Below are 19,497 nucleotides of genomic sequence, written 5' to 3' on the forward strand. Positions count from 1 at the left end.
AAAAATACAAGCAAACATACATTGCTAAATTGTGACTTTGATATGTTTATGGCTTGCAGTTGACTGCATTGACTGTGCAGCAGAGGTATCCGTTGTTACTGCAGTAAATGAAGGTATTGATATGGCACAACAGATTTTCATGTCAGGGAACATTGATGAGAGGCTATCCTTGCCAAGGCCTTGGGTAATGATCAGCGTGAATGACGATAAGGATCTTCACTTCCGCAAAGCTCGTAAGTTTTCTCAATCTGTAAACGCTCAACTCAATCTCAAATTGGAAATACTTCTCTGCTTTGACAACCATCTTCAAGAAAAGCCTAGAATTTCTGTCTAAAGGACAATTGAGATGTCACAACCTTTTGTTGTCTACAAATGAAGTTCTTTATGAATACTGAAAGCCCTAAAGATAATAATGAGGAAAACGAACTATGGTGTTGTACACAGATCGAGTGCAGTTGATTGGATTGAAAAATTATACCGTTTATACTGCACACAGTGAGTGTGTAATGCATCTAGTTTCTGAATGCCAAGTATAGAAAGTGAGAAATATGTAACAAGAACTCACTCAACTATGTAGATGCAAGTAGAAAATTTATATTTATGTTGTAATAACAATTAAGGAAGTCTCAAAATTAAATCTAGGTATAATTTCACACTATTTTATGTAAAAATTTCTCATTTCCCACCCCGGTTTTCAGTTTCACCTAATTTTTCCAAAATAGTTAAATGCCCATTCCCATATCCATACATTCAGCACTGGAAAATAAATTTTTGCTGAAAACACAAATTCTGGAAATTTTACAGAATGCTGGAAAATGCGGAAATATAAAAATCAGCACATACAAACAACGATTCAACACATTTAAACACAGTGATTTTTGATCTAGGTGACCCTGGAAAAACCCCTTACAACTCTTGGGGAAAACCAGTTCGAGAGCTCTTTCTTATTTTTGAAAAATGCTTTTACAGTGAGAAATATTCAACAAAAAATTAGCAAGCAAATTTTACAACTTATCTCGTTTTCCGTGCCTCACAGCCAACTGGAAAATACTAGCAAACAACAAAACATGACAGCAATAAATGCTGTATGACCTCCTCGATTTTTGTGCCCACTTTCAGCCTTAAATGCTGTTGTACGACCTGCAATAAATACGCTGTACGGACCTCGATTTGCGTGCAGAAAAACAACAATACGCTGTACGGATTTCCTTGGAAAATGTGCCAGCAAACTGCTCCTCGATTTCTGTGCAAACTTCTCCTCGATTTCTGTGCAAACAGTTGTACGGATTTCTAGAAAATCGTGCCAAAATCTGCCTTTCACTGTGTGCTAACTCAGCTGTACGGATTTGCTAAACTGTTGCCTTGGAATGTGTGCCAAGCTGCTGTCTCCTTCTCCTCCCTGTCCAAAAATCTCTTTTGCTCTCTTGTTCTCCTTCTTTCAATCTGCTCATGAAAGAATGAATGACTTTTTTCTCCTTTTCCTCCTTTAATCTAACCCTAAGTGACTTTTGGGTGATTCCTAAATCCAATGGCTGAAATAGATTGAGATCTATGGCTGAGATTAAATGTTCATTTAAATCTCACTTTCTATTTTTTAATTCACCCCACTTTAATAAAGACCCACTTAGTCATTTATTTCCAAAGTCACTTTTCCTTTCTAATTTTACATTGACTTTATTAAAGTCACTTTAAAATTAGACTTTAGTAACTTTATCACTTAAAGTCACTTTTAAATTAGATTTGACTTTATAAAAATTATAGTCACTTTAGGAGAAAAATTAAATTCTTTTGGACACTTTTCCCTAGGCCAAAGATCAAAGCCTTAGGGAACCACCTGTCCTCCGGTACCAAATTTCAACACTCCCTCTTACCGAGGAAGGTGTTCCTCACCACACCCATCTTGTCTCTGAAGTAGTCATGTTTGCCCCATGGTAAGGCTTTGCTAAGAATATCTGCAACCTGCTCATCAGTGGGAATATACTCAAGCTTCACAATGCCCTTCTGAACACAGTCTCTGATGAGATGATATTTGATCCCGATATGCTTTGACCTGTCATGAAATATTGGATTCTCTGTGAGTTTAATGCAACTCTGATTATCACAGTAAATCACTGAAGGTCTCAACGGCTGACCAAATAAGCCAAACAACATCTTGCGAAGCCAGATGGCCTCACAACTAGCTAGATTGGCTGCCATATACTTTGCTTCCGTTGAACTCAATGCTACTGACTGCTGCTTCCGGCTGAACCATGACACTACTGCTGAACCCAACCCAAAACAACACCCTGAAGTGCTCTTCCTATCAGAAGCACAACCTGCCCAATCAGAATCAGTATAACCTGCCAATCTCACTCCATCCCCCTGCCTGTAGTCCAGACCATAATCCACTGTCCCCTGCAAGTACCGCAAAATGTGTTTTGCAGCCACCTAGTGAACCTTCTTAGGCTCACACATAAACTGACTCATCGTGTTGACCGCAAAACAAATATCTGGTCTAGTGTTGACCAAATACATCAAGGAACCAATCAGCTGCCTATACAATGTGGGATCCAACAACTCGGAATCCAAAGCATGAAGCTTCTTCCAGTTGGTGATCATCGGTGTCGACATGGGTTTACAATCCTCTATGTGGAATCTGCCAAGGATGTCCACAATATACTTCCCCTGCCCTAGGAAGAAGTGCCCCTCCTCCTGCCACACCTCCAAACCCAAAAAATAATGCATCAAGCCGATGTCATTCATCTCAAACTCCGCCGCAAGATCTCTCTTGCAGTGCTCTATGAGTCTTTCTGCACCTGTAATGACCAAGTCATCCACATACAGCACCAGAATGAGAAGCTCCTCACCTATCACAATAAAGTAAAGGTCCGGATCTGCCTCACTCTTTGTGAAACCCAACCCCTACAAGTATGTATCTATCCTGGAGTACCAAGCTCTGGGAGCTTGCTTCAGGCCGTAAAGGGCCTTCTTCAGTCTACACACATGGGACTCATTCCCATGCACCTCAAAGCCCTGTGGCTGCATAATGTACACCTCCTCCTGTATGAAGCCATTGAGAAATGCAGTATTCTCATCCATATGGTGGATCTTCCAACCCATCTCTGTTGCTATCGATATAATGGAGCGGATCGAAGTATATCGAGCCACGGGAGCAAAGGTCTCCTCATAATCAACTCCTTCTACCTGGGAGAACCCTCTAGCCACAAACCTCGCTTTGAATTTCTCAATGCTGCCATTTGCAGCATGCTTTACCTTGTAAAGCCATCTGGAAGTAACCAAGGATTTGCCCTCAGGCCTCGGCACCACCTCCCAAACATCATTCTTCATGATAGAAGAATACTCCTCCTGCATGGCCTCTCTCCAGACCTGCTAGCTAGCTGCCTCCTCATAGCTAGAAGGCTCTGAGTCAAGGATGCTGGTAACCATTACCGTATAGCTACAAAACCTCTCAGGTGGTCTATTCTCTCTGACCGACCTCTTAGGCTCAGCAACAGATGTGGCATCTCTCAAGGTGTCCTGAAGCCACTTGGGCTCCCTCTTCCCTGAGTGCACTTCTCCCATAGGAGAATGAAACTCCTCCTCCCCATCATCATCAGGAGCATGAACTCCTGACTGTCTGTCTGCTGTCCTCCTGCCTGCACTTGAACTTGTAGAAGCTGAGGTACCGTGTGAACTGTCCATCAGTGGACTCCCTAGTGAACTGCTCTGCATGCTTCCCGGAGCATCACCCCTCTGGCTCGGCGAGCCGCTGCTCACTGACGGACCTGACATCCTCATAGATGTACCTCCGGATCCTCCTGATCCCTGCCCACTGGATCCTTGCGACTGACTCAACTGCTGCTGAGGGTCTGGCTGATCCAGATACTTTAACTCCCGTGATCTCCTAAAGGCCCTGTCCTCCTCGAACTTCACATCCCGTCTGACAACAACTCTCCTCTGTGTAGGAATGTAAATCTGAAAGGCCTTTGAGGTCTCACTGTAGCCCACAAAGATACCCTTCTCTGCGGTAGGCTCTAGTTTGGTCCTCTTCTCCTTTGGTATGTAGGAGTATGTAATGCATCCAAAGATACGAAGATGACCAATATCAGGCTTCTTCCCAGAAAAAGCCTCCTTCGGAGTCATGTGCCCCAAGGCACGATGCAGACTCCTGTTCTGCAAATAAACAGCTATGTTGCAGGCCTCTACCCACAAGAACAATGGCAACCCCTGATCATGTAGCATGGCTTTGACAGCCCCTACGATGGATCTGTTCTTCCTCTCCGCAACCCCGTTCTGCTGGGGGTTGTAAGGAACAATGAACTCCCTCCTAATGTCTGCCTCCACACAATAGTCAACAAACTCTCCAAGGGTGTACTCTCCCCCATTGTCCGACCTCAGGGACTTGATCTTTCAACCTGTCTGTGTCTTCACAAGAGCTCTGAACTCCTGAAACCGCTTGAAGACCTCCCTCTTGGTCTTCAAGAAATAAATCCAGGTCCTCCTGGAGTGATCATCAGTGAATAAAACATAGTACTCATATCCACTCAAGGAAACATGAGACATCCGACCGCTCACATCGGAATGAATCAAATCGAGTATCCCAGTCGCTCTGCTGTCACTGCTGGGAAAAGGGGATTTGGCAAACTTGCCCATCGCACATCCTCTGCAAGTATCAAAGTGATCAGTACTGAAATCTGGCACACCTGTAGTGATCTCCCGCAATGTCCTCAAGGCTCCATGATACATATGTCCCATCCTGCGGTGCCAAATCTCACACAGCTCAGAACTGCTAGCTCTGCTGTCGGTACTACTGCTCAATGCCACAAGGGACTGGAATGAAAACTTGTACACCTTTGCATGGCGTACACCTATCACTCTAGCTGAATCAGCTGGAGTGCCCCTGGGATACATCAACACCTGTCCTCCCCTGAACAGTACCTCATATCCTCTGTCCTCCAAAGCTGATACGGATATGAGGTTCTTCCTCATCCCTGGCACATAAAGAACATCTGTCACCTTCAAGGGAGGTTTGGACTCCCTCTGAAATGTCAGTGTCCCCACCCCGACTGCTCTAACAACTCTGTCATCACCGAGTACTACCTCTATATCAGTGCCACTCTCTGAAAGCTCTGAGAAGTACTCACGGACTCCTGTCATGTGACGTGAAGCCCCACTGTCCACATACCAGATACCCGAAGATGCTCCGCTAATCGAGGGAAAAGCATGCTCCCTCTGAACCTGTGTGGCAGGTGATCCTGCACTAGAGGACTCATACGCAGTGAACCCAAACTCCTGGTCAAAACGAACTGCAAAGTCCTCAACCTCTGCTGAAGCTGCCACGTTCTGGTTCTTCCCCTTCTTCTTCTTCTTCTTCGGAGACACAATTGCATAGTGTCCCATCTTTTGACAATTCCAACACTTCACCTTGGAATAGTCCTTCTGTGTGTCACCCTGTTTACCTTTACCTTTGCCTTTGCCCCCACCATTGCTTGTGGAAGCCTGCTTCTTCCCTTTGCCTTTCTTGCCTCCTGCCGACAGTGCTACATCCTCATCCTGCTCAACTGGCTTGGTTGCCCTAAGCTGACCTTTCCTGATCTCTGTTTGAATGCAATCATCCCAAAACCTCTTCCATGTGGGAAGGGTCTCATGTGCACAAACCCCATCAGCAAAGTTCATCCATGAACGGGGGAGGCCATTCACTGCAATTCGCACCAACTCAGTGAGTGGAATGTCTTTTCCAACTGCTGCCAACTCATCTCTCACATTAGTAATCTTTGTGAGATATTCAGCTGCACTATCATTGCCCATCTTAATGGTTTTCAGCTTCGCCTTCGGGACCATTTTCCGGTTCTCATTGGTACTCTGGTAGAGAGTGGACAATGCTGTCCACATCTCATGGGCATTTCTCTTTCCTCTCACATGAGGAATGCAATGGTCTTTGACTCCGTCTAGAATCAATCTCTTACCCTTGTTGTTTTTTTTATTATACTCAGCCAACTGAGTGGCATCAGTAGGCAAAACAACAAGGTTCTGTGTGGTATGCACCATGATGTCCCAGACTTCTGCCTCCTCAAATATACTCTGCATTCTCTCCTTCCAAACGCTGTAATTTGTATGCCCATCCAACCTATCCTCCACCCTCAATCCCAATGACATCCTGCTGTCCTAAAACTGAAAAATAACACTGCTGTAATAAAGATAGAACCGCTGTTTGTGAAAAATCAGCTTGCTGTAATTTTCTGAGTGAAAAATCAGCAGGCTGTAATTTTCCTCCTCGCTGTCTCAAACTGCACTTCAGCACTCAAGCTCTGATACCATGTAAAAATTTCTCATTTCCCACCCCGGTTTTCAGTTTCACCTTATTTCTCCAAAACAGTTAAATGCCCATTCCCATATCCATACATTCAACACTGGAAAATAAATTTTTGCTGAAAACACAAATTCTGGAAATTTTACAGAACGCTGGAAAATGCAGAAATATAAAAATCAGCACATACAACAATCATTCAGTACATTTAAACACAGTGATTTTTGGTCAAGGTGACCCTGGAAAAACCCCCTACAACTCTTGGGGAAAACCAGTTCGAGAGCTCTTTCTTATTTTTGAAAAATGCTTTTACAGTGAGAAATATTCAACAAAAAATCAGCAAGCAAATTTTACAACTTATCTCGTTTTCCGTGCCTCATAGCCAACTGGAAAATACTAGCAAACAGCAAAACAGGACAGCAATAAATGCTGTACGGCCTCCTCGATTTTTGTGCCCACTTTCAGCCTTAAATGTTGTTGTACGGCCTGCAATAAATACGCTGTACAGACCTCGATTTGCGTGCCAAAAAAAACAGCAATACGCTGTACAGATTTCCTTGGAAAATGTGCCAGCAAACTGCTCCTCGATTTCTGTGCAAACTTCTCCTCGATTTTTGTGCAAACAACTGTACGGATTTCTAGAAAATTGTGCCAAAATCTGCCTTTCACTGTGTGCTAACTCAGCTGTACGGATTTGCTAAACTGCTGCCTTGGAATGTGTGCCAAGCTGCTGTCTCCTTCTCCTCCCTGTCCAGAAATCTCCCTTGCTCTCTTGCTCTCCTTCTCTCAATTTGCTCATGAAAGAATGAATGACCTTTTCCTCCTTTAATCTAACCTTAAGTGACTTTTGGGTGATCCCTAAATCCAATGGCTGAAATAGATTGAGATCTAGGGCTGAGATTAAATGCTCATTTAAATCTCACTTTCTATTTTTTAATTCACCCCACTTTAATAAAGACCCACTTAGTTATTTATTTCCAAAGTCACTTTTCTTTTCTAATTTTACATTGACTTTATTAAAGTCACTTTAAAATTAGACTTTAGTAACTTTATCACTTAAAGTCATTTTTAAATTAGATTTGACTTTATAAAAATTATAAAGTCACTTTAAGAGAAAAATTAAATTCTTTTGGACACTTTTCCCTAGCCAAAGATCAAAGCCTTAGGGAACCACCTGTCCTCCGGTACCAAATTTCAACATTTTACCATGATTTTTATGTACCGTTTCACCATTTCTCTATACTTCAAATTCCTTATTTCTGAAGAAATCTTTAAAGGTTGTCACAATATACAGAGTTGCAATATTTCAAATTTCTCCTTTCTAAGGGTGTCCTATTAAAGGCATATTGGAAGAGATAGAAGCAGCCTCACCACTACAACCGTTCTACTGAAGTATTCTTTCATATTTGTACTTTTACATTATATATAAACTATTTTGTACAAAAAACATTGTTATCCACTATAATGAATATTCCATGCATAAATGAATCATCATAAACGTTTGTTTTGGCCTTATATTTGGTTCTCACAAGATACACTGGCTGTGCTTCTATTGATTATTGCTTCTTATATACCGGGGTGAGATAGCCATGTCAACCACTATTTAATATTGGTCTTTCAAGTCCGTATTAGACCTTCAAGTCTATGTCTATCTTTTATCACGTTATATGGGCGTTGATATATATGGCAAGGCAGTTTTGATGATCCTAATTTGGAATCATATTTTATTACTAAATTTTGATATGAATTCTGCTGTCATTTGGGGCTTTGACACAACTGTTAATGAGCCCAAGCTGTGATGGATAGGATTGCACTAACAATAAATTGAGGTCTATGGAAGCAAATATTATAATAATAATAATAATCATCTAATTTTAGGGTCTCGGCCAAGTCAGACACCAAATTGGTGTATAAGACCCCCCTATTTTTGGGACAAGTGACCTCCCTCCATACAGTGATTTGACTGCTAAAGTCTATGGAGGTATACATACTCTACCCCCCTCGGATTTGAACCTATGACCTCTTAGGAGGAAAGACATATTCTTAACCATTAGGTCTGTTACCCACCAAAATTGGGTGACACCTAGGAGAAAACTTTTCTCCCTTTTGGTTAGCCAGCTAGCCAATAGCCCTATGATGATCGACAGATAGCTTTACTTCTGATTTCTCCACCTATGCTCTAGTCAACTTTCTGTCCCATCTAGCATACTTCTTGAAGGAAGGTGGGTCATCTATAAATAGGTACACTAACCATTTCTATAATCATGTGCTTTCATTTAATGTTAAGGGCATTCTAATATCAATCACAAGTTAAACTGGACGATTGACCGCTCTTGGTTGTATCCTTTCTTCCACACTTCACTTGGGAGGTTACCCTTTGCCCCTAGTCCAGTGTGAATTCCCGTGAGACCTTTTCTTTCCATTGTTTAGGAGAGGCATGAATAGGAAGCATTGGTTGATATAGTGTGCCCAATGTAATCCATACTCACCATTTTCCATCTCTCCCTTATATTCACTTCCATTCTTTGGGTTGATTGTTTGGGATGGACACCAATATATTCACATCTTGGAGTTAGGTTCTAGAAACTTTTCCCTAAGAGGTTGATGCAATTGAGAGAAAGATAAAAGCATATAAAGCCACAAATGAAATGGAAAAAATGCAAAAGATGGCCAGGATGTAATACCCTAGGGAGATTTTTTCCCTAGGGTTTCTTAAATAACTAATGTTTCTCACACAGTTCCCTTGCTTGTTTAGTAAGACTAATTCATTCAGTAATATAGTGCATGAATAAACAAAATGATTTTCAATTAGCAGTACGACTCTTCCAACAACATGTAACAATATTCCTTTCATTACAATACCATGATTCAATCAATCCACAGATTTAGCGACAACTCTAGTTTAAGTTCCAAAATCCAACAGAATTTGACCAACAAAAAATTATTCAAATGACCTGAAATATATTATACTAATGCGCAACTTGCAATTACTTGTAGGTTTTGATCAAAAGAGATATCTGAGTGGCTTTGGGATGAAGCCCTAATTTTGTTACAAGGAATGTCACAAAACTTTAGAGCTAGGTCCAAGTTGACTCAGGATGACAACGAGCTGGTTAGATCGAACTCTGCTTCCGGATCTACCTTAATGTAGAAAATTTCTACAAATCTAGCTCTGATACCATGTAGAAAATCATGTAGATTCACAAGCTCATGCAATGTACTAAAGCACAGGACAAGAATCTACTTCTACTTTCAACCAGCGGAAGCCAATAGATTGATGAAAACAATATGAACAAGAAGAAGACAAATCAATGGCACATAACACAAGATGTATCTGGGGAAAGCCACTGCTCAAAACCCCGCTATCTGTATTGCATATATCAGAAATATGAGTGAAGATACAAAGCTTGTTCTCACTAGAACAATTCCGCACAAGTATGCTCAACTCTCTCAGCTCACAAGCTAGCTCTTGGCCAACACTTAGCCAATTCTGCAGCTCTCCAAGCCCTTAATCTCTTGTGTAATTCCTAGGATGAATAGCCCGTATTTAAAGGGAATTCATGCTTCCAAAACTGCACAATCCAAACATAGGATCAATCTCTGATGCATGCATGATATTTACACTCTAGTAAATAATACCATTGATAGTACACTATCCCTGCACTCTAGTCTCAACTGGGTCTTTCTCTGAACTGACATGCATGAGTTTCTGATGAGGGAATCTTCAGTTAACTGGAGTAGCACTAGTGGATGCACTAGTGCACCAACTGACTGTTAGTCCTCTATTAGTTCCTCAAACAATTTGGAACTAATTTAACTGAACATAACTCAGTAAACTGAGTGATCTAATTTACAATTCAATTTAAAGTTAAACTCATACTGGACCCCTAAAACTTAGGGAGAACATATACATGAATTCAGAAAGACTTCCAACTCGAAATTTCTAAGCTAATTAAGTTAATTAAACTTAATTAACTATTTACAAGTTGCTATGAGAATAGAATTTGATTTTAATTCAAAATTTAATTCAAGGACAAATTAAATTGGAATTTCTTGTTGCCATTTCTCAACACTTAAATTGGCTTCTAAATTTCCCAGGACTCCTTTGAATTAGCCTCAGGGCTATTGTAATGCCTCAGAAAATGTCGGTCTATCACAGGCTTTGATCCATTCTTAACTAACCTCAAGAAGGGTTCGTTTTTGATTGAATTTAACCCTCGTATAAGCTTAGGAAACCCTCGTCTATGCTCAGGAAACTCTCGCTGGTCTGTCACAGATTTATCTTGGTCTCAAGATGCCGTCTACCTTAAAAACTTGTTACCTTTGCCTCAGGATAATTCGACCTTCTGCCTCAGTACAAATTCGACTAATCTTAGGAAAAAATCAGATATCTTGCCTCAACCTTCCCAACATGATTTGCTATCCTTCAGAAAGATAAATTTCTGCATTTGTCAAAAAGAAAGGTGATTAGGTAGGGTGGGATCATCTCCACTGAAACTAGTCAAAGGAGAAATGGGGTCTTAAAACCCGCAGAGCCTCCAAAGTAAAACAAAGACAAACTTGATCCAATACAATGATGATCAAATGATTTAACCCTCTTGTATTTATAGATTTCTTGAGGGGATTTTTCTCCTTAATTAATTAAGAGGAATTCATGGAAATCCCCAACTTTGGGCTTTTTTCCCCAGCTGCCCCAAAACTTGCCCCTTATTGCCCAAACATTGGAAATTTTGGGGTTTTCCCCTTTATCCAAGACTATAGCCTATGGGGATTGATAGACTACTTCGTCCTCCATTAGTACATCAATTTATAGGGAACATTGCAGTCCCCCCTTCCCGACATTGCTTGTCCTCAAGCAATGGCAAGTTTCATTGCTACAAAGTCGGCCTTCCTATTTTCCAGGAGGTGGACTTCTCTTGATTGAGCACCTTTGTCTTATGAGTTTTTTGGAGAATATTTTGACCAAATGGTACATGCAAACCATCATCATCTTCTATCATTATACCAATGGATTCCTTGAGTAGGGAAAATCCCAATAATTTGCAATTCCATCCTTCTTTCACTTTGCTAATATATTTTCTTTCTCTCAGATCCCGTAGCCCTTCATCCTTACCTGCTTTTTCTCAATGTTTATGAATGCCTTCACTTGGATAAAGAAAGTCAATTTCAACAACCTGACCTGAGAACCCTGTATTGCGAGACATGACCACATCCCATTGACTCTCAACAATTGTCATTAATGTGATGTAAAATCACTCCTTCCTCTTTCCGCTATTCCGTTTGAAAGGAAAATAAATGTTGGCTTTATAAGGTTGCTGAGTATAGAATGCTCCCTTGGACATAACGACCAAAGAACTGTCATTCATAGCACCTACAATGACACTGATATAGTAATTCTTTCTCCTTGTTCCATAATCCTACCCTTGTGCAACAAGACAATAGAAAAATCATGTATTTGAGAAGTGAATCCTGTGCCTGCATTCATAATCATGGCCCAAGGGTTTGTGCAAGAAGCCATACAGTTAATATATATTCCATCTTCATTTGATCTCAATGGACTGCTTTCATATTGTCTTTTTCTTGAGTGTCTATCTGAGCTGTAATGTTTATGATTGCTGTCGGTATCATACTTGTGTCTTCTCCCCCTACTTTCATCATCATCACATACATCATCAGATTTGTCATGCTCTGATTTGGTTCCTTTATGGTGATTTCTATGACGATGATTGTATGTTACAATAGCTGGGTTCATACCCATCCCTTCACATTTCATCAAGAAGCAGATTGATGAATGCAAATTTCCTAGCACGTTCTAGTATACCTATCATAGTTGTGTAGGATGTTGTTAAAAGTAACTAGGTTCAGTCTTCATCATGACATGTAATTGTGACTTTTGTAAATGATGTAATGAAGAAAATAAAATTATTATTGTAAGCCTTGCCTCATGGGTTTCATGAGCAAGTGATTTTATTTTAGATGCTCCCATTAAGAGCCTTAGGATTTGCCATTAAAATCAAAAGAATTAATGTCATGTATAAAGAGCTCTTCTTGAGCATGTATATGAGTCCATTAAAGTATCTAGAAGCCCTCCAACGACAAGCACATGGTTCTCCTATTCAAGTCAGCCTCCAGATGAGCATGTATATGAGTCCATTAAAGTATCTAGAAGCCCTCCAACGACAAGCACATGGTTCTCCTATTCAAGTCAGCCTCCAGATGAATTAAATAGAACATGTCGGCTTATATATATGACAAACCACTATATATAGGCATAAAGGTTATTCACATTTACACAGAATTTTGGATATCTAGCTCTGAGATTTCCGTGCATGGACAGAGACAAGGTCGGATGCCTATCTGACTTCAGTGAACAGTGACACAGAACTCAGACATCTCAGAATTCGGATGAGAAAACAGAAGGAGCTCGGACTAAGGTACAGAGGCAAATTTTGGGTGCTGTTAAGGGAATTAGGATCCCTCTGCAGTTTGTATTACAGTGACAGTCAAAGGATATGAGACAGTTCAGATTGCATCACAGTCATGCATTTCGGTGCCATGAAGGAAGTCTGAGATTTAGGGAATATGATTCGGGTATCCAAGCACAGTGGTAAATTCGGATCCCTGTGTAATTCAATAAGTAACTACAGTGATGCATACAGTTCGGTGTCATGATTTCGGAAAGGACATAGAAGCTACAGTTTCAAGAAGAAGTCACAGTTTGATGTCATAACAAAGACCATTGTTCAGTGCTATGAAGGAACTGCATATCACAGTGATTCTGTGGGATCTCAGTATAGGTCTCAGTGCTACCTTAAGAGGAAAGATATCAGTATAAAGGAAATCTCGATGTGAAGATAGTGAGAAGATCTGAGTGGTGATGCTAAGAAGGTCGAAGTGGAAGAAGAGTCAAGAAGAAGGTTGACTGTCCAAAGAAAATGTGTCTTGATCTTGGAATGGCAAATAGGTCAAGGGTCTTGGTCTTGGTATTCGTCAATTGGAATCTCTATAAGAAGAATTTGTGCGGGTTTTCCTCTCAAAGAGTGAGAGGTTTTGGCCCTGGCTCATAGCCTATATGTTGTGTCTCTTGTCTATTTATGTTTATGCATTGGTTACTGTTTGATGAAGAAGAACACTAATAATCTAACATGAAGAAGATCCTAATCTAAACAAGTAAAAAGCATTCACAAGCAGTCACTAATAGAAGAGAAATCACCTAATGCTAATGCCCTAGATTTCTCAACATAGGAGAGCTCATCATGCATAAATCGTTCTTGTCGTTTTGCCCATTTAAAAAAATTCAAGGCTAAGCCTAGATCCTGCAGTGATTTTAGAACTTGATTAACATTTTGTTGAGAAATCTAGGGGCAACAAGTTTAGGTGAATTCTCTTCTATGATAACTGCTTGTGATGTATTTTTACTTTTCTTACTTAGCTTCTTCTTTCACTTTATTATTATTGTGTTTTTCTTCATCAAACAACTACCAAAAATAAAGAACAATGAGACAAAGGACACAAGATATAGGTGATCAGCCAGGGCCAAAACCTCTCCAATCTTGAGAGGAAAACCCACAGAATTCTTCTTCTTATAGAGTCTTCAATTGACGAATTCCAATACCTAGACCCTTGACCAACAACCCTTCCAAGATCAAGTCAATCCTTGCTTCAAGTCAAAGTCAATTTCTTCTTTGATATTGCTTCAATCTTTACTTCGTCCTTAACCCTCGGCCCTGCAATCCTGTTTTGAAACTTTCGGCCCTCCTTCCTGCAATTCTCGGCCCCCTGCAATTGACTGTTCTTTTCGCACGTGTGACAAGATTAGGGCTCTTTTAACCCTCTTTCTCCTTTGCTAGACTTGGGCTAGTTTCTTAGTGAATTCAGCTTGCAAGATAGATCATTCCCTTGCCTTGATTCGGTCTTCTTGAGGTGACTAGATTTCTGATTTGCAACAGTAGAATGTGCCCTAGCTTCCTTGCACGTGTGGAGAGAAAATAACCCAAAAACAATTCAGAAATTCGTCCTTTCTTCTCTTCCTTCATCCTTCTCTTCTTCGCTTCCTTTTCTCCTTCTTGTGATCGAGTGTCAAGTGTGAGAGGTGTGTCCTTGAATGAGGCCGAGACCTTCCTTATATAGGCTCCTTTTCACTTGATGCGAGGCCGACTTGTTGCTAGTTTAGCCGACTCGACTAATAGCCCCTGAATTGATCTTGGAGGGTCATTTTGACTCTTTTCTTTGGCTCAAATGATTTCCTAACAATATGCAACATGCCCCAAATGGGTCTTTCATACATGACAATGACTCAATAACAAACCCTAAGAGCTCACAATGGGAGCTTGACCTAAGAATAAATTCCCTTGAGCATGAGACCCATGCCTCAAGATCAACAATAATAAATTTATTTTTCTCACTATATCAAATATATAAAATTTTGATTACATATGTCATTACGAAGACCAGACCTAGTTACATATTTCAAAACTCCCTCTTAACTAAGGAGGTATTCACAATCCATGCAAGGTATTTGGACATTCTCAATTTAAGAATTCTCATAAGAAGGGTCGTATTGGTAACCCATCTGTATAGCATCATATCATCCAACATTGTCACATAGCAAGGCATTGACTAACAACTCTATCTCTCCACAAGCTCATAGCACAACGCTGGCGAGACCAATGATTTATAGACACCTTCATCATTGTCTCTCCAGGAGCATACCCCACCTGGGTGTTCACAGGGTATGTCCTTCTAGGACTATTCTTATCTTGGATTCCAGTCCTCAAAGAATATCGATTCTCTACGACTACTCTTATCTTGGATGCCCTACCATATCCTCAAAGAGTATCGGGTGCCAAATGCTTACCCAATCCTCCATTCTTTTCTTCCCAAGTGAAGACAAGAATGATGTGTCTATCTCTCCCTCTCAACTAGGGAGGATATACCCATTCCAATGAAGGAATGTACCCATTCCTGATCCTCTACGACTACTCTTATCTTGGATGCCCTACCATATCCTCAAACTAAGTTGCATTGAAACGAATACGGGAACGGATACGGATACGGGGTTTGAAACGGATACGACAAATTTTCAAAATATCAGGATACGATACGGCAAGGAAATGGCATGCATATATATATATATATATATATATATATTACCATTCATCTTTTAGAATCTAGAATATATATCTAAAAATGCATAGTCATTGTCATGAATTCAACATAAACTAATCATCATCATCAATTCAGCATAAACATTGTCATCATCATTAGTGATTATTATAACAATCGACATATTATCATCATCATTAATAATGTAATCAGAAATGCTACAACCTTTGTGCTTTGGGGTCCAACTCCTTCAAAGAACGTGTCATGCATGGCAGATGATATCTATCTTCCTTGCATGACAATTAAAAGGGCCATGGGATCATTGGGATATTCCATCAAGACCTATTTGAGCATTTCAATCTTCTCGATGTCAGCTTGGTCTCATGACTATATGCAGGCACAAGATTGGCTAGAGAAGATTTGTTATATTGGAGGGATTTATGAAATCAAGAGCAAAATCAATGACAATTAACAAAACCTTAACCAAAATGAAAATGAAAATTAATCGCTCTAATAAATCTCTTTACGAAGACATTCATCAAACCCTTTTATTTGCATTTTTGAACATCTATCTTTTCTTAGTAAGAATCCTTGATAAATATATGGAGTGTCGTTTCTAAAGATTTAGAAAAGAATTTATGAGACTCTGTTTATAGTGAGTTTATTTGCAAATCTGATTTCTTCATTTTTATTATTTATTTATGGCTATACAAATTTTCAAGCTTTTTAACATTTTAAGGGTGGATTTTGATCACAATTTTAGTGGATCCGTTTCCGGAAATCTGGAAACGGATCCAAAAAAATTTATATCCCTTGGAAACGTATCCTATTCCAAATCTAAAGTTTCCGATTTTTTGAAACGAAACAAAAACGTTTTTACAGCGTTTCGGACAAGAATCGTATCTGTTTAAGTATCAGAAACGGGGATTCGCGTTTCCGGAAAATTCTTCAGGAGTTTCCGGTAACTTAGTCCTCAAAGAGTATCGGATGCCAGATGCTTACCCAATCCTCCATTCTTTTCTTCCCAAGTGAAGACAAGAATGATGTGTCTATCTCTCCCTCTCAACTAGGGAGGATATACCCATTCCAATGAAGGAATGTACCCATTCCTATAAAAGGAATGTACCCAAGCTCCCTCTTAGCTAGGGACTTGCTTCCAAGTTTCTTCTTAATTAGAAACTTGCTTCCAAGCTCCCTCTTAATTAGGGACCTGTTTCCAACAGCAACTCTTTCTTCATTAGTGGAGATCATGGGACCTTCAACTGCTTGTAGTGCTCCTCCATTCGATGTCATGAATTTCATTTTTAACATTATGGAGCCTTCATCTTTGGGACTTCTTCGTAGGGCATCGACCATCCATCACTTTCCTTCTCAAATCAGGGTAGTAATGTCTTTCTTCCTTTTATCAGAGAGTGATCCATTAGATCATATTTGGCTTTTCCTCATACAACTACCTTTTCCACATCATGTATACTTCAGGGTCTTCCATGCCACCACATGAGTACCAGTTGTGGATGACATCCACACCTTTCTTTCGGTAGCCCTGTATTAGCCCATCGAAATATTGTTCAAAAAATCAGAAATGAACATCAAATAAAAAATAACCTTTTGTGATGGCTCTTCATTATGACATCTGCTTGCTGCAACATCAACATCTTGCATTCATATTGACACATCTCCAAGATATTCATTTGTCAAGGGTCTTCTTTCTTTTCAGACTTTTCCAAGGTCTTCATATCTTTCCCATGGAGATATCATAGTCAATTCTTTTAGTCATAGGATGTTGATTGCCTTCTCCATAGTTGCATTTTTCACGATCTCTTCCTTTCTTTTTATTCACATATTACTTCCCAAGAACTCCCAATCATAGTTCCTTCATTTTGTCAACCACCTCATATTCCATATGAGGACATATTATGTTGATTTCATCTAGTTAATATGTGACCTATGCCTTTATGCATTCTTTTAAAGAAAGAGATCCTTTTTCCCTTGATCATGCTCATGAGGTAGAGCATGCATCCTTACTATCTGAAACCATATAATGACATAACTTGACTCATTGAACATATGCATATATACCTCTTTTCTTCTTTGGTCATCTAGGCTTCCTTCAACAACTTCATGTCTTTGATTTGAGAGTGCTTCAATCATCTTTGACATGTTTCATTCTTTTGTCATCATACCATCATTCTAAATAGTGAATCCCATCTAAGGTGGTATTCTTAGCGAGACGCTTCTTCTAAGAGATGAACCTTCTAATGAAGATTCCAATGGAGGATCTTGATTATCCTTATCCTGCAAATGCTCATTTCCAACGATGTATGATGAGCTCTATATTAGATGACGCAGCATCAACATCTTGCATTCATATTGACACATCTCCAAGATATTCATTTGTCAAGGATCTTCTTTCTTTTCAGAGTTTTTCAAGGTCTTCATATCTTTCCCATGGAGATATCATAGTCAACTCTTTTAGTCATAGGATGTTGATTGCCTTCTCCATAGTTGCATTTTTCACGATCTCTTCCTTTCTTTTTATTCACATATTACTTCCCAAGAACTCCCAATCATAGTTCCTTCATTTTGTCAACCACCTCATATTCCATATGAGGACATATTATGTTGATTTCATCTAGTTAATATGTGACCTATGCCTTTATGCATTCTTTTAAAGAAAGAGATCCTTTTTCCCTTGATCATGCTCATGAGGTAGAGCATGCATCCTTACTATCTGAAACCATATAATGACATAACTTGACTCATTGAACATATGCATATATACCTCTTTTCTTCTTTGGTCATCTAGGCTTCCTTCAACAACTTCATGTCTTTGATTTGAGAGTGCTTCAATCATCTTTGACATGTTTCATTCTTTTGTCATCATACCATCATTCTAAATAGTGAATCCCATCTAAGGTGGTATTCTTAGCGAGACGCTTCTTCTAAGAGATGAACCTTCTAATGAAGATTCCAATGGAGGATCTTGATTATCCTTATCCTGCAAATGCTCCTTTCCAACGATGTATGATGAGCTCTATATTAGATGACGCAGCATCAACATCTTGCATTCATATTGACACATCTCCAAGATATTCATTTGTCAAGGATCTTCTTTCTTTTCAGATTTTTCCAAGGTCTTCATATCTTTCCCATGGAGATATCATAGTCAATTCTTTTAGTCATAGGATGTTGATTGCCTTCTCCATAGTTGCATTTTTCACGATCTCTTCCTTTCTCTTTATTCACATATTACTTCCCAAGAACTCCCAATCATAGTTCCTTCATTTTGTCAACCACCTCATATTCCATATGAGGACATATTATGTTGATTTCATCTAGTTAATATGTGACCCATGCCTTTATGCATCCTTTTAATGAAAGAGATCCTTTTTCCCTTGATCATGCTCATGAGGTAGAGCATGCATCCTTACTATCTGCAACTATATAATGACATGACTTGACTCATTGAACATATGCATACATACCTCTTTTCTTCTTTGGTCATCTAGGCTTCCTTCAACAACTTCCTGTCCTTGATTGAGAGTGCTTCAATCATCTTTGACATGTTACATTCTTTTGTCATCATACCATCATTCTAAATAGTGAATCCCATCTAAGGCGGTATTCTTAGCGAGACGCTTCTTCTAAGAGATTAACCTTCTAATGAAGATTCCAATGGAGGATCTTGATTATCCTTATCCTGCAAATGCTCCTTTCCAATGATGTATGATGAGCTCTATACTAGATGACTTCCTTCTACCCATAAGTGCTACTTATGCTTCTAATGAGGTTACCAAGAGCTACTTCCTTCTAATGATGACTGCCATAGAATTCTACTTCAGCTATCTTTCAAGCTTCTTATGATGATGTCTTGAGCTCTTGCTTCAGTCATATGCTCCTATGATGCCATCTCCTAAAATGATGCATCCTATCATGCTTCTAATGATTCCTACCATGATAGCCATATTTTACAAAAACTGAAAAGAACTAGGTGGAGAACACTTATCTCAATCATAGTAGAGATCTTTTATTTCTTCCTTCTTGGATTTCTTCTTTTCAGCTTCTTCCACTTCTTCAGTGACATGGGCTTCTTCTCTTCCTTTTTG

The 19,497-nt window shown here is 39.6% G+C and overlaps 1 protein-coding gene across 6 annotated transcripts in view; it reads left to right on the forward strand.

Moving 5' to 3' along the window:
- The window catches only part of LOC149249380 (uncharacterized), a 257,420-nt gene that overhangs the window by 1,943 nt on the left and 235,980 nt on the right, over positions 1 to 19,497 (forward strand). For 5 of the 6 annotated variants that reach the window (XM_089456227.1, XM_089456228.1, XM_089456226.1 and 2 more), the window contains one exon: positions 60 to 233. The exons of the other annotated variant lie outside the window; for it this stretch is intronic. In XM_089456227.1, coding sequence (XP_089312353.1) covers positions 60 to 233 — 174 coding nt within the window. The remainder of the gene's footprint in view (positions 1 to 59; positions 234 to 19,497) is intronic. 6 annotated transcript variants of the gene reach the window in all.

This window comes from Pinus tabuliformis, chromosome 7 (assembly GCF_031772625.1).
Source record: "Pinus tabuliformis cultivar Carrire ecotype Pingquan chromosome 7, CPIR1, whole genome shotgun sequence".
Classification (NCBI taxonomy): Eukaryota; Viridiplantae; Streptophyta; class Pinopsida; order Pinales; family Pinaceae; genus Pinus; species Pinus tabuliformis.